Source organism: Lucilia sericata, unplaced genomic scaffold (genome assembly GCF_015586225.1).
Source record: "Lucilia sericata isolate MDLA Ls3-8-SP2 unplaced genomic scaffold, ASM1558622v1 Contig001067F_arrow, whole genome shotgun sequence".
In the NCBI taxonomy this organism is placed as follows: domain Eukaryota; kingdom Metazoa; phylum Arthropoda; class Insecta; order Diptera; family Calliphoridae; genus Lucilia; species Lucilia sericata.
Genome location: NW_023995044.1, coordinates 83,894 through 105,232, shown reverse-complemented (window position 1 = coordinate 105,232; position 21,339 = coordinate 83,894). Strand labels below are relative to the sequence as shown.

General features: G+C 31.9%; 1 protein-coding gene across 14 annotated transcripts in view; it reads left to right on the top strand.

Moving 5' to 3' along the window:
- The window catches only part of LOC119609844, a 57,523-nt gene extending 38,416 nt beyond the window's left edge, over positions 1 to 19,107 (top strand). For 10 of the 14 annotated variants that reach the window (XM_037964822.1, XM_037964820.1, XM_037964819.1 and 7 more), the window contains exons 3-12: positions 3,215 to 3,390; positions 4,070 to 5,155; positions 6,294 to 6,372; positions 6,459 to 6,562; positions 10,939 to 11,076; positions 12,217 to 12,441; positions 15,618 to 15,824; positions 15,883 to 16,093; positions 16,158 to 16,290; positions 16,351 to 18,753. In XM_037964822.1, coding sequence (XP_037820750.1) covers positions 3,215 to 3,390; positions 4,070 to 5,155; positions 6,294 to 6,372; positions 6,459 to 6,562; positions 10,939 to 11,076; positions 12,217 to 12,441; positions 15,618 to 15,824; positions 15,883 to 16,093; positions 16,158 to 16,290; positions 16,351 to 18,753 — 4,762 coding nt within the window. Of the gene's footprint in view, positions 1 to 3,214; positions 3,391 to 4,069; positions 5,156 to 6,293; positions 6,373 to 6,458; positions 6,563 to 10,938; positions 11,077 to 12,216; positions 12,442 to 15,617; positions 15,825 to 15,882; positions 16,094 to 16,157; positions 16,291 to 16,350 lie in introns of all 14 variants that reach the window. The other 4 variants (XM_037964829.1, XM_037964816.1, XM_037964830.1 and 1 more) reach the window with 2 other exon arrangements.
- Positions 19,108 to 21,339: the final 2,232 nt, after the last annotated feature.

Here is a 21,339-nt window from a genome sequence, read left to right as displayed (position 1 = left end):
ATAGACTAGACTATAGACTAGACTATAGACTAGACTATAGACTAGACTATAGACTATAGACTAGACTATAGACTAGACTATAGACTAGACTATAGACTAGACTATAGACTAGACTATAGACTAGACTATAGACTAGACTATAGACTAGACTATAGACTAGACTATAGACTAGACTATAGACTAGACTATAGACTAGACTATAGACTAGACTAGACTAGACTAGACTAGACTAGACTAGACTAGACTAGACTAGACTAGACTAGACTAGACTAGACTATAGACTAGACTATAGACTAGACTATAGACTAGACTATAGATTAGTTTATAGACTAGCCTATAGACTAGACTATAGACTAGACTATAGAATAGTCTATAGACTAGACTATAGAATAGTCTATAGACTAGACTATAGATTAGTCTATAGACTAGACTATAATATATAGTCTATAGACTAAACTATAGAATAGTCTATGCTTATAGGCTAGAAAAACTACCGAATATGTCGTGGCAGTACTGCGGTATTTTTAAAAAGTGCTGAAAAAGTACTAAAGTATTAAATCTTCCATGCCCGGTTCACACTACCAAATATTTTAATGCAATAGTGTGACTTTTTGATCTCGACATTATTTGCGTTTATAAAAAATATAAGATCAAAAAACATTTCCAAAAAGAAAATAGTGGTTACGTCTTTTTCGTAAAATATTTTATAGATGTGAAAGTAACTTTAGACATTTGAGATAAATACTGATCAAAAACTGACACCTTAACTTTTCGTTATGGCTAAAGATACTCCTTTATTGTGTAAAGGTATGAGTAGATATTAACCAGTTCCTTACGTTTTTATTTGGAGAGGTTTCCTTTTAAATGTTGTTGCTGTTATTTATATGAGTATTTTGTTGTTATTGTTATTACATGGTCTTTACGATGTGTTTGTCTCTTAGTAGTAAAGTGTGAATTAGTATTATATTAAAGGTTTTTCAGCAGCAAACCCCTTAAGTATGGGATTTTATCTGGGAATGAACATGTACAGGGATTTAAATCGTTAGCAGGAAAATGAGATTTTAAATATGTATGATGTTAAAAAAGGACCTGCTTAATAAAAATACACTTTAGTTTAACAAGGAGACAATGACCAGGTAGTTAAATTGTATAAAATAACGATTAGAGAAATAGGAAAGTTTTAGATTAAATGTTTCTAGAAATTATTTAAGTGTTTTTGTGAGGATAAGCGGTTTTTGGGTTGTCTTTTAATGGTTGCTGTTGTTGGTAACAATGATTAGATATTTAAATTGGTTACTATTGTGTATAGGAAGTTTTTAAATATTTATACTATTGTTAAAAAAAACATTAAGTATTTTCTTGTTTGGGTGGAATTACTTAAAAAACGTTGCTAGATTATGGGTTTTTATTCAGAAAATGTTTACATTTAAGTATCATTGACCCAAATTTAATTCATAAAATAAAACAGTAGTTTACTCTTTTTAAATTACAGACAACAAAGTAAACTTTTTTAAACTTATCAACAGCGCGAAAACGCCTTTGTTGATAAGTTTAGGTATGATATATGAAAGTCCAATATGTCAGCTTTAAAGCAAAGGTTTAACCTCGGTTATATTTTCTCTGTTCTTGGAAATATCTTAAGATTCGAATTCAGCGCAGTTTAATCCTTTAGAAAACTATACTTAGTCTTCGATTCTTTAAATTTGTTCGTTGTTCTGTGTTATTTTTTCCTCCCTCAGGATCTTAAGATGAATTGAACTGAAAGGGAAATTAAAACTATATATTGAAATCGAAATTAAAACTATGTATATTTATTAAAATTATTTCTAAAGTTAAGGTCGATTAGATTTCTTAATTTTATATGAGGACTTTACCACACTAAGTTCCATTTGAACGACCAAGTTGGTTTATATTCCCAGAGATTGCTAACTAAAGCATTACGTCTTTCTCTTTCATTTTAAAAGCTGCCGCTTTTGTATATTTTATTGACCCGAATCATTGTACCAAGTACTGTCACCAACGCAGCCTCTTCCGCTTGCTGTTGCTGGGTTTTCCATCGATTCAGTTTAAAGTTTTATATGGCGAATCCTATGGTCGCGTTTTAAACGAAGAACAAAATCTTTATATAATCTTATGCCATTAATCCATGTTCATCATAGTCGCCGATGCTTTCTTTAATATAATATGGAATCGAAGTGTAGCTCTCCGTTATGGTTAATTCATTTTCATTAATCTTTTTTTGCAAGTTTAACTTCGTTTCAGTTTAAAGTTTTATATAGCGAATCTATAGTCGAGTTTGTTGCCTGTAACGAACAACAAAATTCCTGAAGATCTTAATATAATCCTATCACACTGCTTCATGACCATCCTAGTCCGTAATGAATAGTTTATTTAATATAATCTGAAATCGAAGCGTAGCTCTCGGTTACTGTTAAATCTTGCTGTTACTGAATCTTTCACCGATTCAGTTTAAAGTTTTATATCACGAATCTATGGTCGATTTTATTGCCTGTAACGAACAACAAGATTCTTCATAGAATCCTATCCCAATACTACATTATCATCCTAGTCTACAAAGAGTACTTTCATTCATGTAATATGTAATCAGTGTGTTAACTCTCCGTTGCAGATAGTTCGCTTTCACAAATGTTTGCAAATTAAACCATGATCTGCCTTTTGTTGTTGCAACACAACAACCCTTATAGGATCATATACCAATACTCCACCAGACTACGATAGTCCACAAGGAATATACAGTTTCTGTTAGCTCTCCGTTACAGTTACTTCGTTTTCACGGATCTTTCTTTTATATAGAGAATCTAGAATCGCGTTCTCTGCCTGAAATGAACAGAAGATTCAATTCTGTTAAAGTTTTATAACGCGAATCTAGGATCGCGTATTTCTTATGTAATATGGAATCGAAGCTCTCCGTGATGTTTTAAAAATTCTGCACATTAATACAGGTTTTGAAAAATAGTTTTTTTTTTTTAAATCTAAATCATTTTGAGTAATTTGAAAACAGAAAAACTCCATCGTATCCATTATATAAATTATACATTTGATTCTCTACCCTTTACCCACAAAATAGATTCATCATTCTGCCATTATATAAAAAATTAAAAATCAATTTGTTTATGTTCTTTCATGTTAATATCATTTACTTTTTATTTTCAAAATTCCACCTCCCAAAAAAAAAAAACAAAAAATTTTACAGGTGCTATTGTAATAGTGATTCAAAATCACCTACAAAAACTTCACTACCCATGAGCAGTTGTTTGCGATCACCGGGTGCCCTTATAAGACAAAAATCATTTCATACTCTATCTGAATTGGCAAAATTCTGTCAAAATAAAAATGTACAACCAAATAGATATGATGATGCAAAGGATGGTAAGACGTTTTAAAGCAAATTATGACCCATATTTAAAACTACATACATACAAACCACGCTTTATAAAGAAACCAAAGCAATATATATGTACAAGGCTTTATATCTAAATATACATACAAAACGTATCTAACACCCTGTGCAAACTGACCCTCATGCAATTCAACTAATTAAATGGATGTGGGCGTTATAATAAAGAAATGATCATATCACCATCATTACATATTTTTGTCGTTTAACCAAATTCCGAATAAACAGAAACATACACAAATGTTTATTATTATAATTATTTAACCCATCATACAATGATCCCATATACAAAACTCATCAACTGGCAAGCACCATATTATAAACTCTATTTAAATGTTAAATGTTACAATTATAGGGAATATTTTTGGTCATATATTATTTAATTTATTTATGTTAATTATTTTTAAAATATTATTACAACAGCTATACATATTATTATTATTATTTAAAAGACGATAAAAGACGAGTTTTGGTCCGAAAACTAAATTGTAAAAAATTTTACTAGCAACTTAATCGTCTTTTAAATATTTTATATAATTTGGTTAAGGGATTTTTATTTAATTTATATTTTTAATTAATTTTTTTTTTTAATTTGTTTTATTTATTAAATTTTTTTATTTTGTTCTTTTTTTCAACCACTTTTCACCCAAGATAATGTACTACCAAGTAGTTTAAGTCCTAATAAAAGTGCAACATTGCGATCAGATCGCTCTTCGTATAATTGCAAACACTCCAAGAACAATAGCAGCAACAGCAACAATTATCACTACAGCACGAACAGTAATTTACAAAATGATGACAATTTAGTTATCTTAAGAAATCCACCTTCATCATCATTAACAAATACATTATCATCAACAACCTCATCAAATGCATCATCATCAGTAACGACAGCAACAACAATAAATCATGAGTATCAAATAAACTTACAACAACAACAGCACAACAACAGTACAAGAAATTTCCATAGTTTAGATAATAATCACTATCAAGAACCACAGCAGCAGCAACATCAATATCGCCATCAACATCAGCATCATCACCAACAACAACAGCAAGAACCTTATAATGAACGTGAGAATGCAACATTTCGTTGGTCTGAACAATTGACACAAAATGTTGTATCAGTTGCGAAAATACGCTCGGCCATGTCATGTACTTCACAAGATCTAAAAGAAATGGAATATTTATTACCGCAACGGCAACAACACCAACATCAGCATCAACATCATTATCAACATCGACAACAGCAACCAACACATCACAATAGTCTTAAATTACTACCACCACCAGCACCATTAACTACCAATTCAATAGCAGCAACTTCAACCCTATCAATATCCTCATCATCTTCGATATCCAGCAATAATAGTTGTAGCAGCAAAATGTTGGCGGAAAATATTAAAACAAACTCTGCAACATCCAATACCAGCAACAACAACAACAGTAGTTTAAGTATTTCACGCCATTCCAATTCGCACAAAAATCATCACGGCCATAGTCAAGTAGGTGGTGGTGGGGAGGCAATAGATGCTGGCAGCAGTAGTAGCAGTGGAACTGGTGTTGATGAAAACAATGCCGATAATAAGCAAAATTTGGCCATTTATCGTCAGCCGGCCAATGTTCGGACCACAAAGGGTGGCAATACACCACATCGTTCGAAAATGTCGAAAAAACAATTAAAATTGGCTCAGGCCCAATTGGATAAGTTGACACAGTGCAATCTACACTTGCATGGTAATAATGAAACTGAAATATAGATTACTTTTTATAGGCAGAACTTTAAAGTACTTGAAAATTAAAAAGAGATTCAATATTTTGGAGGATTGAAAATTTTTGTCTCAAGAAATTGATAGATAAATCCGTGCAAAGATCTTTTTCATAAAATTTTTAAATTATCAAATACATCTGATCTTACAAAGTTCGTACGTTTTCTCTCTGTGGGAATTTCTCTACACATAAAAACAATTAAAGATTTTGTCCCGAGCTTAGATTTGTCAATTCTTCATATACATCCATTTTTACAAAGATCGTACATTCTCAAGCCAATGTTTTAAGCAATACATCTCTATTCATAAAAACCTTAAAAATTATGATACCTTCTGTTTATTCCAAAATTAGCGAAACGGTCACATGCCGGTAGGTTATTTTGTCAAATCCCACATTTTCCTCTTCGGACCTGTTGTTGGCTTTCTATCATGGTAATTTTTTTTAATAAAAATGAACATAGTGACCTATATGGGGTAGATCCCCATAAACCGTCACTGTAGATCCCCAGGTCCGTTTTATCTCCCAGTTTAGAGCCATACGTGTAGCAAAATGTGTTTTCTCCAAAGTTTTTTCTCTAATGACCATGATCTTCTATCTTGGATCAATGACTCACAATTCCCGACAATTTCTAACTCCGGAATATCGGATATTCCCCTAGTGCAAACTCGAAACCTATCAGAATGAGTCCATTAAATTAATTAATTTCATTTATCTATGAAAATTTGGATTTATAGAAAAGGATTTTGATTATAATATTCGCAATTCCCCTTATTTCACCCTTGATGAGAGAAATTTTCACTCCTTTCTTCAAATGAATTCATTCTTTCAAAACCCTTCCAGATTATAGCAAAAAAAACCCTATCAAACCAAAATGAGAACTAAGAAAAAAAATTGCCGATTTCTTGGCAACATTTCCAGCAATAAATAAATTTAATTTAATCTCACTCTCAAACTAACATACACACGAGTACAAGTACACACACACTTGTTTAAAAATTGAGTGCAATTTAAAAAGCACTTGATAATTTTATGTCCTCTTAACTTTGACTTTTTCCTTAATTTATAATAATTGTCATTTCAATTTGTCTTCTCTTTTACACTTTAGCCCTTTTTTCGGCTGTTGAACATGGTCATTTAGATAAGGCTCGCACCATTTTAGAGTCAACAGATGTGGATGTAAATAGGTAAGTGTGTGCCGGAGAAGAAGGACGAGTCCAATAAATTCAGTTTAAAATAAAATTTAATGTATTTCTTAAATTGTCTTTTATAGCATTAATACTGATGGTTTGTCGGCATTGGATGTAGCCGTTTTGAGCAATAATCGTTCAATGACAAAAATGCTATTGCAACATGGTGCTTTGGAAGGATCACAATGTAAGTTTATCTTATGTACCTACTAAATTATTTTTGCTTTTAGAACAGGCATAGTAAATTGAAATTTAGAAATAGTACTAACTTTTACCACAAAGAGAACTTTTATTAGTTATTGTCATTGCCTAGACTATTAACTAGTCTATGGACTAGTCTTGGGCTAATCTATTAAGTAGATCCATGAATAGTCTATGTACTAGTCTATTAACTACTCTATTCTCTGGTCCATATCTATTAGCATAAGGACTAGTCTATGAACAAATCTATGGCCTAATCTATTGACAACTATATGTCTATTATATGGAGTAGTCAATTGACTAATCGATTTACGATTATATGGATTAGTCTATGAACGAATCCATTAACTAGTCTGGGTACTAGTCCATTAACTAGCCTATGTGCTAGTCTCTGAACTAGTCAATGGACTTGTCTAGGATCTATTCTTTTTAATAGTCTTATGACTAGTACAAATTTATTGAGTATTATAGGGTCCCATCTATTCGCAGCACTGATCTATTGACTAGACAATGAACTATTGCACGGACTAGACTATGTAGTAGTCGATGGAAAAGTCTGTGGACTAATCGACTTACTATGGACTAGTCTATTGACCAGGATGGAAAGTTGAAACTTTAAAATAGTACTTATATCAAAAAGGAACACATTTTAGGGTTTAAAGTAATAAACTAATTTTCCGCTATGGACTAGACTATAGACTAGACTATAGACTAGACTATAGACTAGACTAGACTATAGACTAGACTATAGACTAGACTATAGACTAGACTATAGACTAGACTATAGACTAGACTATAGACTAGACTATAGACTAGACTATAGACTAGACTATAGACTAGACTATAGACTAGACTATAGACTAGACTATAGACTAGACTATAGACTAGACTATAGACTAGACTATAGACTAGACTATAGACTAGACTATAGACTAGACTATAGACTAGACTATAGACTAGACTATAGACTAGACTATAGACTAGACTATAGACTAGACTATAGACTAGACTATAGACTAGACTATAGACTAGACTATAGACTAGACTATAGACTAGACTATAGACTAGACTATAGACTAGACTATAGACTAGACTATAGACTAGACTATAGACTAGACTATAGTATAGACTAGACTATAGACTAGACTATAGACTAGACTATAGACTAGACTATAGACTAGACTATAGACTAGACTATAGACTAGACTATAGACTAGACTATAGACTAGACTATAGACTAGACTATAGACTAGACTAGACTAGACTATAGACTAGACTATAGACTAGACTATAGACTAGACTATAGACTATAGAGACTAGACTATAGACTAGACTATAGACTAGACTATAGACTAGACTATAGACTAGACTATAGACTAGAATATAGACTAGACTATAGACTAGACTATAGACTAGACTATAGACTAGATTATAGACTAGACTATAGACTACACTATAGACTAGACTATAGACTAGACTATAGACTAGACTATAGATTAGACTATAGATTAGACTATAGATTAGACTATAGACTAGACTAGACTACAGATTAGACTAGACTATAGATTAGACTAGACTATAGATTAGACTAGACTATAGATTAGACTAGACTATAGATTAGACTAGACTATAGATTAGACTAGACTATAGATTAGACTAGACTATAGATTAGACTAGACTATAGATTAGACTAGACTATAGATTAGACTAGACTATAGATTAGACTAGACTATAGATTAGACTAGACTATAGATTAGACTAGACTATAGATTAGACTAGACTAGATTAGACTAGACTATAGACTAGACTATAGACTAGACTATAGACTAGACTATAGACTAGACTATAGACTAGACTATAGACTAGACTATAGACTAGACTATAGACTAGACTATAGACTAGACTATAGACTAGACTATAGACTAGACTATAGACTAGACTATAGACTAGACTATAGACTAGACTATAGACTAGACTATAGACTAGACTATAGACTAGACTATAGACTAGACTATAGACTAGACTATAGACTAGACTATAGACTAGACTATAGACTAGACTATAGACTAGACTATAGACTAGACTATAGACTAGACTATAGACTAGACTATAGACTAGACTATAGACTAGACTATAGACTAGACTATAGACTAGACTATAGACTATAGACTAGACTATAGACTAGACTATAGACTAGACTATAGACTAGACTATAGACTAGACTATAGACTAGACTATAGACTAGACTATAGACTAGACTATAGACTAGACTATAGACTAGACTATAGACTAGACTATAGACTAGACTATAGACTAGACTATAGACTAGACTATAGACTAGACTATAGACTAGACTATAGACTAGACTATAGACTAGACTATAGACTAGACTATAGACTAGACTATAGACTAGACTATAGACTAACTATAGACTAGACTATAGACTAGACTATAGACTAGACATAGACTAGACTATAGACTAGACTATAGACTAGACTATAGACTAGACTATAGACTAGACTATAGACTAGACTATAGACTAGACTATAGACTAGACTATAGACCTAGACTATAGACTAGACTATAGACTAGACTATAGACTAGACTATAGACTAGACTATAGACTAGACTATAGACTAGACTATAGACTAGACTATAGACTAGACTATAGACTAGACTATAGACTAGACTATAGACTAGACTATAGACTAGACTATAGACTAGACTATAGACTAGACTATAGACTAGACTATAGACTAGACTATAGACTAGACTATAGACTAGACTATAGACTAGACTATAGACTAGACTATAGACTAGACTATAGACTAGACTATAGACTAGACTATAGACTAGACTATAGACTAGACTATAGACTAGACTATAGACTAGACTATAGACTAGACTATAGACTAGACTATAGACTAGACTATAGACTAGACTATAGACTAGACTAGACTAGACTATAGACTAGACTATAGACTAGACTATAGACTAGACTATAGACTAGACTATAGACTAGACTATAGACTAGACTATAGACTAGACTATAGACTAGACTATAGACTAGACTATAGACTAGACTATAGACTAGACTATAGACTAGACTATAGACTAGACTATAGACTAGACTATAGACTAGACTATAGACTAGACTATAGACTAGACTATAGACTAGACTATAGACTAGACTATAGACTAGACTATAGACTAGACTATAGACTAGACTATAGACTAGACTATAGACTAGACTATAGACTAGACTATAGATTAGACTAGACTATAGATTAGACTAGACTATAGATTAGACTAGACTATAGACTAGACTATAGATTAGACTAGACTATAGATTAGACTAGACTATAGATTAGACTAGACTATAGATTAGACTAGACTATAGACTATAGATTAGACTAGACTATAGACTAGACTATAGACTAGACTATAGACTAGACTATAGACTAGACTATAGACTAGACTATAGACTAGACTATAGACTAGACTATAGACTAGACTATAGACTAGACTATAGACTAGACTATAGACTAGACTATAGACTAGACTATAGACTAGACTATAGACTAGACTATAGACTAGACTATAGACTAGACTATAGACTAGACTATAGACTAGACTATAGACTAGACTATAGACTAGACTATAGACTAGACTATAGACTAGACTATAGACTAGACTATAGACTAGACTATAGACTAGACTATAGACTAGACTATAGACTAGACTATAGACTAGACTATAGACTAGACTATAGACTAGACTATAGACTAGACTATAGACTAGACTATAGACTAGACTATAGACTAGACTATAGACTAGACTATAGACTAGACTATAGACTAGACTATAGACTAGACTATAGACTAGACTATAGACTAGACTATAGACTAGACTATAGACTAGACTATAGACTAGACTATAGACTAGACTATAGACTAGACTATAGACTAGACTATAGACTAGACTATAGACTAGACTATAGACTAGACTATAGACTAGACTATAGACTAGACTATAGACTAGACTATAGACTAGACTATAGACTAGACTATAGACTAGACTATAGACTAGACTATAGACTAGACTATAGACTAGACTATAGACTAGACTATAGACTAGACTATAGACTAGACTATAGACTAGACTATAGACTAGACTATAGACTAGACTATAGACTAGACAATAAGCTAGTTTTTCAATATCAAAATTTACTGAAAAAAGTAAAATAGTACAGAATTAGCCATGTCTGTTTTAAATATTTTTTATCAACCAACTTATTTCTCTTGTCTCCGTATAATTTGATCTAATTTTTAACCACAATAATTTTCATTAACTCTTCTATAGTTTCCGTCGATAGCATTGGCACAAAATTGAATGGTTTATTAAAAGATGCCGAATTGCGTATTAATGATTTAAGCGGTCTAGAGGGTACATGTCAACCTTCATTTTCATCACGACCCTCAATTTCAAGCATTATTATTGGTAAGTAAATCATAAAGCAATAAAACAAATATTTACTCTCTCAATAATAACTAAGTAATAATACTTAAAAATACGTATATTTAACAATCACATACATTAAGTAGTGTGTGCTTAAAAGAAAACTGCAATGCTTCCCCCATAAAATGCTTAAATTTTTGTAAAAAATTTTGAGGGCGTTCGTATACTATATACATCTATAGATCCAAAGAGAATCTCTTTGTGTGGGTGTTTGTGAAAAGCCAAACAATTTGAAATACATTATACTTAATTGAATTCACATTACCCTACTTCCAAGTCTTCCAATCTGTTAAGAATGTGTGTACTCAAATGACTAACAGTTACTTACATACAGACTAAAGAATACGTATGGATGTATGTATGTAAGTATGTATGTGCACAACTTTTGGAAATGCCAATTGAATGAAATGAACTTTACGATTATTGTTTTATTATTGGGGATGTCCGCAGTTCATAAGAGCTTAAAATGGTGGAAAATGCGTAAGAAACCACTAATGAACAGTTGAAAATTAAAAATCGTTATTGACCTTTAACTTAATGATCTCGAAAAGAGGTTAGAGTCGTTTAGCAGCTTCTGTCTGCTACTTCAGATTTTGAAGGTCAAAGGTCAATCTTCACGATTGACTTGTAACCACTGATAAACAACCCTAAGCATATTTCTGCAAATTTTCATTTAATTATATTAAATTCTAGGGAATTCAAATTTATTCTTTAATATGAACTCACCTAATTGTTTATATTGAAAGGTTACTTACTTGCTCAACTGCACATTTTGCAGTCATTCTTGAAAAGTACTCCCAGAACTTTACTACGTTTATCAGTAAGTAGGTTATTGTCTTGTGTGGATTTTGATTTTTGCTTTATATAAACAAAATATTTTAATTATTTTATGTAATCCTATTAAATATAGGAAAGTATTTCAAATTGAAATTTTCAATATGTAATAAATTTATGGTGAATTTTAAATATGTGATTTCAAATTCATTCCCCAACTCTGCAATATTCCTCAAATTAAAACTACACAATCCCCAGATACGAATCTCATCCTTATTACATATAACATCCTTTCAACTTTATCAATTTTCCAATAATTTATTTCTTTTCTCATTTATCTTTTCACAGGTAATACGGGTTCTTCCGTAACCGGTTGTACCGGCAATGAAGTTGACAAACAAATTGGCATATGGGAAAGACGTGTCAAAGGTTTACGTCGTCTACTATTGGGCTGGGATCAAGCACGACCCCCAGATGCACCAGCATCAGTTGTTGTTGATGTAACGGGTGATAATTCAATACAAGTGCAAATGCTTGAACCATTCGAAGGAGCAATTGGTACTAAATTCAAAGGTAAATAAATATGACAACAATTATAAGAAAAAATTGAACAATACAATAGGACATTGATTGCATGAGAAGAATACAAGTACATACTATACCATGAGTATTGTTATGTTGACTAGTGTTTTTCAAATTCCTGTCGAATATTGAGTAAACGAGACACTCCAACACCCTTTTATGTCTGTACTTCATTTCACTGCAATCCTGGTCTTACACAAATTCCGGGTAATTTACTTTGTTAACATTGTGTAACAGTATGTATTTAAAAGAAGCAACTCCTCTTAAGGATATGCTTTACTAAATTCCTGTTTATACTAGTATCCTTTGCTACACCTAAGGGAATCAATATTTAACAAAAGAAAACAATTAAAGCATCATTAATTTTAACCAAGGCAATAAATGTCATCCAAGAGAATTCCTGTTTGATATCTTTTCCAGGAAATCACAAATAACAATTAACTCTAAAATATACTTGTACTTGTTTGTGGGAATTTTGCTTAGAATTTAATAGTAAATTATTAACGTTAAACTAAAGGACAAGGACATTTTTATTTATATTTTATTTTTATATAATGTTTCCGTATTTTAATAATGAGAGGTCATTTCTCTGGAATTTAAATAGTATTAAAGTTAATTTTTATTTGGTAATGTTGGCTTTAAGGGCCAATCTTTAGGTGAAAGATTAGCGATTAAATTAAAATTAATCCTTGAAAGATGTTTTTGAGTACTCAATTAGTTAATTTTGTTTGCAAGTTTAAGCGCCCAATAGAGGTGGTTTAATCTTAAGCACGAAAAGCAAAAGTGTAAACAGCTGATGCAAAAAAATTAATAAAATTTTTATAAATATAAACATTAAAATGTTCTATTTATTGATTAGTATAAATTATGGACACTTCAAAATACATTTTTTGTTTTTAATTTAAGTTTTCATTAATTTTCATATTAAATTTACAATTGTCTTCTTCTTTTTTATAAAATATGCATTGGTTTGATGACAAACAGTGACATTTTCTGTTGTTTTGTATGGCAACACTGCGAAGTTTAATCTTGTACTCAAAAACATCAAAGGGGATTAACATAAGATTAAATTTATTTTTAGATTAACTAATCTGATTATTAATTGGTATTTGATTACTATCTCAAAAACCCGCTCTAAGTATACATAATCCACATCTTGCAATGATTCTTTAACATAGCTATAGCATATATAGTCTTGAATATATAGTAGGAATCAAGAAATATTGAAAAATCTAAAATCCTTTTCAATCTCGTGAAAATCTTATACTGAAAGTATCTCCTTTACGTTCTCTTAAAGTATTTATCTCTCATACGGAGCCAGATTTTTATACCACTGGGGACCAAAAAATATTTTTCCTTCAACCACCGTAAAGTGTGCTAATCTGAATCATTTTCTGTATCGATTAAGCTATGTCCGTCCGTCCGTGCGCACGCTAAAGGTCGAAATGTTGGGGCTTGAATAACACAGGCCTTTATTATAAAGTTGTCTTCTTTTTTTTACAAACTTCTGGACACAATATCTCAGATGGAGAAAATCTGAAGTCAGATTCGGCTCAATCCTTACGAAAAGTATAATGTGGTCTCGACTTTTTCCAAACTTTGTCGGCCTGTGTAATACACTTGTAAAAACTAGTTTTAAGATAAAATTCTGCATTATTAACTTTTATGCAAATGTAAATCCCTCTATCCAAATTAATGTGGAAAGGCCCGTACTTAACCCTTGCCCCATATAACCCCTCTTACAGAAAATATCTTTTCTTGTCAACAAATTGTAAAAATTAAGGTAAAAATTTCATACTCACTTTTATAGGGTATCATATCCACCTCGAATATCATGTAGAAATATATCGTACAAAGTTTTATAATGTTTACTTGTTGACTTACCATTCTTACAGAAATGAGCTTCATCTCTGAAAATAAGTTTTTGTTGAAAGATTACCGGAACCCAATACACATTTTGATAAAACAATTTTATCATTTGTACGTAACTTTGAACGCTATAGCTATTCATGGTAGCATAGCAAGACAATTTGAATAAATGGCAACCAATGCGATAACTGTTGCATCCACAATATGACCTTTATGAATTGTCGGAAATACTTACTGAAAGACCCAATAGAAGTCTTGATCATTCTAGCAATTTTGAACCTATTAGGTTTCTCATTAACAACGATGTATTTTATTTTCACAATTAGATGACCTATGGGTTACTTACGGAAATGATTTTTATTTCATATTAAAGAGTAAATTATTATGGAATACGACAATATTCAGAAGTCTGCCACCAATCGAATCCACAGCCAAAAGATTAGAAATTTCACATTCGATATTGATGTACCCCCAAAGAAAAAAGCCTAAAGAAAGGTTAACTCAATCGTTTTTCCGATTTTTTTAATAGTTTCTTAACAAATACCCCTGTAGGGGGTTTTGTAGTTCCCGTACAAAAAGTAACATATCTAGTATTCAAATACAATATCATCAGATCTATGGTAAAATTACTATTTAATTAGTTTTTATAAAATCTATTTTATCCTCAAAATCTGCATCAAATCTTAACATTTTAATTTTCTTGTCTATCAACTGACAGTTTAAATAAACATAGTTTAGCATGTCAATGACAGTTTTTAAACTGCCATAAAACTGTTTAATGTTTAAATCCTGTTTACAACTACATGTACGAAAATAAACAAGATGTGTTTACATATTGTTTCCTTGTAATTAAATTTTTTTTGGGAAATAGTTTCTAAAGTGGGTAAAACCCATTTATAGAAATGAAACAATTAAAAACGTAAAGATTTTCTCTACAAGTTACGAAAACAAATAAGAACTAAATATTTTACCTACTAGCAAAAAGCAGGTAACTTCAAGACAAACTTCAGATAAGGGATGTTTAGTAAGAGTTTAGGAATTATAAATTCATTTGCTAACAAATCACAGTCTAAGTTAGTACTTATCGGCAAGTGTTTAAGATTTTCTAATTATAGAATAAAACTGTAAATACCGACGCCATAGAACTGACAAAAATAAACAAAACCATTATTCCAAACAGTAAGTACAGTAAGAATCGAACAAAACATGATCATTCAGTTAATAATCTATATAAAAATTAATTAAAAACGATATTTCTCCTAGTTGCAGAGTATAATTATTCCTGCTTTCTCTTTCAGTGCAATGGTCAACTCGTGCTGACTTCAGTAACATTGTTGGTGAACGTGAGCTCATGGATTGGCGTAGTTTTCATGGTACAATGGGTACTCAGTGTCATATATCTGGTCTAACACAGGGAAGACGATATTTCTTGCGTGCTGCATGTGGTAATGTTAAAGGATGGGGTCCCTATAAAACATCCGTGCCCGCCAGCATAGTACCATCAAGTATGTTATTTAATATTTCCCACAATAACAGAAAATTTATATAAATTTTCTTTTATAGGTTGGCGTGATCTTAATAATCGGGAAGATCGTTATTTGGGACGTCAACGCATGTTGGATAATTTATTTACAGCGGTGCGTTTGGCGCGACCAGCCGATGTGTCTGAATTGACTTTGGATACAAATAGTCAGCAAAGAAGAAATCCCAAAAAGAAAACTACGATTAAGCAATTATTTTCAGTAGCTTCCAAATTCCAAAAGCATCTGAGAAGGTAAGTTTTAAATGAAATTTATATAAAATGTTATATTAAGCAAATCAAAATGGTTCCATTTTAGGGGAATTTATTTGGCCAGTATTGTTTACTGTGAGGATAAGGTTTTGGTGACTAGTGAAGATTTTCTACCCGTAATCGAAATTGATGAATCGTATCCTAGCTCCCTTTACAGTGACTATCACTGGCTAATGAAGGTAAGCACTTGTTGGGAATTCCTATATCTTAAGAAAACTGATTATACATTTTCCCATTAGGTGGCCTGCACTTGGGATGATGTAAAATCTCTGCGCACCGATATGGAACGCAATCTTACTTCTGCAAATCATTTTCGCACCAAACTTCTGTCAGCTGTTTGTCAAATGCAATCTGCCTTGGGTTTTAACGATCTCGGTCAGTTGTATTATAAACCTTTAAGAGATGCTCATGGTACTGTGGTTTTAACCTGCATACAATCCGTCAAAAGTCAAAAAGTTGTTTCCATTTTAAATTCCCGCTGGTTGCCCGTCAATAAATTGCAAAAGAAAATCGGAGCTATACATGAAGAGTACAATATTAATGAGGTCTTAATAACATCCATAGCCGATCAGATACAATATCATCAGACCGCCTTGCAACGTTTAACGCCCGGTTTGTATTTGGGTTATTTGAAAATGCAATGTTCTATGGATCAAATACAGGTGGTGGTGCCTGCTAAGACACCCAATGTCTTGCCTCATTACAAAGTTAGAGATAATAGTCACATAACTGCCGAAGAATGGCAGGTTTTGAAAAAGAATGCAGAAGATAGATCGAACGATGGTCGTAGAAGTGCTAGTCCTTTAAGGCTTACATTAAATTTCAATACCAACTCAGAAGCTACTACCGAGGTGCAAAGATTGTTCTTATACGATCTGACTACAGCCACACATAAGCTATTTAAGTATATGAACATTAAACCAGAAGAGGCCTCCACCCACCGTTTATATGATGTGGAAGTTATAGAGCATAGCAAAGAGATAAGTTTCCTAATTATATGTCCCTCTGTAGAGTTAAGTTGTGCTGTGCCAGGACAATCGGAGCTATTGCTGCAGCGTGAAGATTTGGCCAGTTTAAGTATTCAGGCCTTTGAAATGATACACTTAAGTACCTATCAACCGGGCATAATACAGAAATATGCTCGACTTTCGTGTATTTTGGAACTGGATACGGCTTTAGCTAATCACTCACAAAGAGAAGCTTTCTCCACTTTGGAACTGCAGACAGCAAAAGAGCGTCTAGCCAAATTACAGGAATTGACTTTCAGCTTAAATGCCGTTTGGAAAGCGGTACGCTGGTTAATGGATGTTATAGCTTTTGCTAGAGATAAAAATGCTCCACCTTCCGCCGCGATGAGAGAAATTCTAGATTTTGGTCAACAGGTGGATGAGAGTTCTCAACTGCTGCAGCCTCCCATTAGAGATATGAAATTCACCAAATCTGGTTCGGGTAGAGGTAGTTGGCCAGGACCGGGAGCTTCTACTGCAGGCAATATGAATATGGGACCTGAACACTCCAAGTCCGAACAAAATCTAGGCTTGAAAGCCACTACTCCTACTTCAGGGACAAGTCATCAAAAGCAGCAAAATCAAATGCAGACTTCACAAACTAATGCAGCTACACCAGCTACTCCTAATTACCTGCAGGTCAACAATGATTTCATGACTTCCGATATGTCATTGCGTAAGAATTCAGGTGATTCGGGTACCTCTCACTACACTACACAGAGTTTTAATTCTGCCACTGATTCCGTCTTAACGAGTGCAAGTGATTTTGGTCAAATATTCAATATGCCACCATCAAGGTCAGACGACACACTTAGTGAGGCCGCTAGGCAACAAAATCAAAAATCACAAATTCTACAAAGAAAACGTACATGCTCAAATATAACACCCACTTCAACGCCAGTAACTCCTTTAATAACGGTACATTCCTCCTCGGTACCTTACCTAGGACGTGATTCTGCGTCAGGTGGTTCATGTCAGTCGCTGAAAGTTAATTACAATGGAGAATATGAAAGTAAACAAATCAAAACAGCCGAAAAAGTCAAATCCGCCTCCAGTGCTAATCTAAGAGACAATGCCCTCTACTTGAAGACCACTCTAACCACCATAAAAAGTGAAATAAAGAAAACCAACTGCACTAGTTTAGATGAAAATCTAGCACCCACTGCTGCTACCTCCTCGTCTTCTAACAGCAAAAATCTACAAAGACAAAGCAGCCAAGAGGAGTACACCGCTACTAGTTGTCCTAGCTTAGCCACCGACAATACAGAAGCCATTAATACTCCTTCGGGTATTATACAAGTCTATACAGCTTATAATACCGGCTTAGCTTCGGGCACTAGTCTTAAATTGCATGTCACCGCCAAGACCACCGCCCGTGAGGTGGTTAATTTAGTGGTAAAACAATTAAATATGGCTGCCGTTCTTAAGGGCAGTAATGGTCCCATTTATTCAACCGATATGTTGGATAATTTCTGTTTAGTGGCAGTGATTGGTGCGAGGGAACGTTGTTTGCGTGATGATTTTAAGCCTTTACTGCTGCAAAATCCTTGGAAAAAGGGTCGTTTATATGTTAGACAAAAACATGAGCTGTTGGCGGCTATAGAACATTCAAATCGCAAGTCTCATTTGATTTAAGTGTGTTGAGGGGAGGGAGTTTGTAGTTCTGTTGTGTTTTAGAGTTTTATGTTTTAGAGCGAATTTAAATCCTTGAAGGTTTTCTTTGCATTGAGTGCTGCTATTAGGTGATTGATATGAGCTATTCGTATAATATTATAGGCTTCGAAGGACCATTTGTAGGTTCATTATGTAAAGCGGTCCTTTAACTAGCAACGAGCACGGTTGCTGTTGTGGCCACGAATCATTATCTCTATCTAAAGACGGTTTCGAACTAAGCGATATTACTAATTGAACTATATCCATACATATTTAAGTTTCTTATTTGTAAAGTGGTTCTTTAACTAGCAACGAGCTCGGTTGCTGTTGTGGCCATAAATCATTATCTAAAGCCAATTTCGAACTAAGCAATATTTCTAATTGTACTAAATCCATGACACTTTGAGACATATTTAGAATTGTACTGTGTGCAATAAGTATACCTATAAGTTCAAGTCTCGCTTTTTCCTAAACATGCTCTTCGGTATTCTACATTTAGTAATAATTGGCCACTAGTCTGACCAGACTAGAGTCTGCCCTGCAAAACTTATTGCAGTACATGATCCGTTTAGTAGACCTATAGACTACCTAGGGACAAGTATATGGGCTAGTCTATGGAATAGATGGTCTATTGGGGCTAGTCTATGAGCTAGCATAAGGATTAGTCTAGGGACTAGTATTTGAATTAGTATATGGAATAGTTAACTTTTCTAGAGACCTGACTATGGACTATCTACGGGTTAGTTTATGGACTAGACTATTGGATTGTCTAATGACTATGTTATAGACTAGTATAGGGTATAAAGACTAGTTTACTCTTTTTAGTAGTCCCAAGGTGGCATTTTTGGTCTTCGAAGGACCTATAAACACTTGACAATAACACAATGCAAGCTTTTTATATATAGTCCGATATTTGAGATGTTTTATTCACAAATCTTTTAAATATCAAAGACTCGAATTAAAACAAGGACGAAGCATGTCTTAGCATGCCGATTTCAAACCATTCGAAATATTCAGAAATCGTTTAAAGAAATGTTATCCAAGCAATACGTTTGAAATAAAAATTAAAGATTTAAAGAACAGACTTTTTCGAATAGGCCAAACTGACACCAATAGCTATTCAGTCACACAGCTTTAACACTTAAAAGCTCAACTATAACGGTTTCATTGTCTAAAGACGAAACTGTAATCTTTCGAAGGACCATAATTCGGTTAAAATAAAAACAAACCTTAAACAATTGTTAAAGATTTGTAAACAGAAAATTTAAATTATAACTTTAAAATATTTATAAATTACGGGTAGATAAACGAGTCCTTTTTAAGGCGAAAAAAAACTATAAAATTTATTAACTGCAAACAAATATTTTTCATTTAAAAACTAAAGAAAAATCCTCAAAAAGAAAAGCTTTATTGAAAAAAAGTCCAACTTCTAAATATTGACCATAGATATTTTGTAAACTTTTAGTTTTGAAAAGCAAATAAAAAAAAAGAAAATTGTTATTTATTTATAATAAAATAAAAGAAAGAATTAAATTAAAAAAAACTACAGAATTTAAGTAACATTTTATTATTGACCAATTCCAGAATTTAGACTGAGTTTTATTGGAATTTATGTACTAGACAAAAGAAACTAAAATATTTAAGTTTTCAAATATAAACCTAAAAAGAAAAACTACAACATAATTGTAAAATGTATTACACCAATTACTATATACACTTGAATGTTATTAATTAATAAATTAACAATAATAAATAATGTTATATTAATAAAATAAAAGTATTTTTTCTAAATGTTTTTTGTATTTGTTTGGAAAAAATAGTATTTAATATAGAGATTTTAGCACTCCCAACAAAATATTTTTGTGTCCACTAAATGTCGTCTGATGTAATTTAATTTTAAATTAAAAACTAAAACTAAAATATACATAAAAAATATATAAATATAACTGTTTATGTATTATTAGTGTTAGTGGTAATATATTAAACCTATTTTAAAATAATTATTTTTAATAATTTGTTTTAGTTTTATTTTTTTTATATATTTTTTTGTTTCTTTAAGAAAAATCAACAAATTTTAGGGGCAATTAAAACAATTGTTTTTATTAAGCAAATTATATTTTTATAATTTTAATTTTATTATAACTAGCAATAAAAAAATATAATTTTATTTAAACTTTAAACAATTATGAGTTTTATTTTGTTTTTATCATTTAAAGAAAAATAGTAATTTAGTACCAAAACAAAAAAAAAACGTTAATTCTTATGACAAATGTTAAACAAAAGTAAGTCCTGTTGTTTATGAAATAATTTCAATTGAAGTTTTAATTAAATTGAACCATTAGCTAAATACAAAACAACAATTACTAAAACGCTTTAATCTACTTTATAAAAAGTATGAAGAAATATTAAAAAATAAAATTTTTTGAAAAATCTAAATGTTTAAATGTGTATTGTAAGAAAATAAAAATAATTAAAAACATGTTGAAAATGTTATTAAGAAATTTTTTAGATTTTTGTATAGGAATTTTTAGTTTATTTTTGTAATTAAAAAAAAAAATCACACAACGA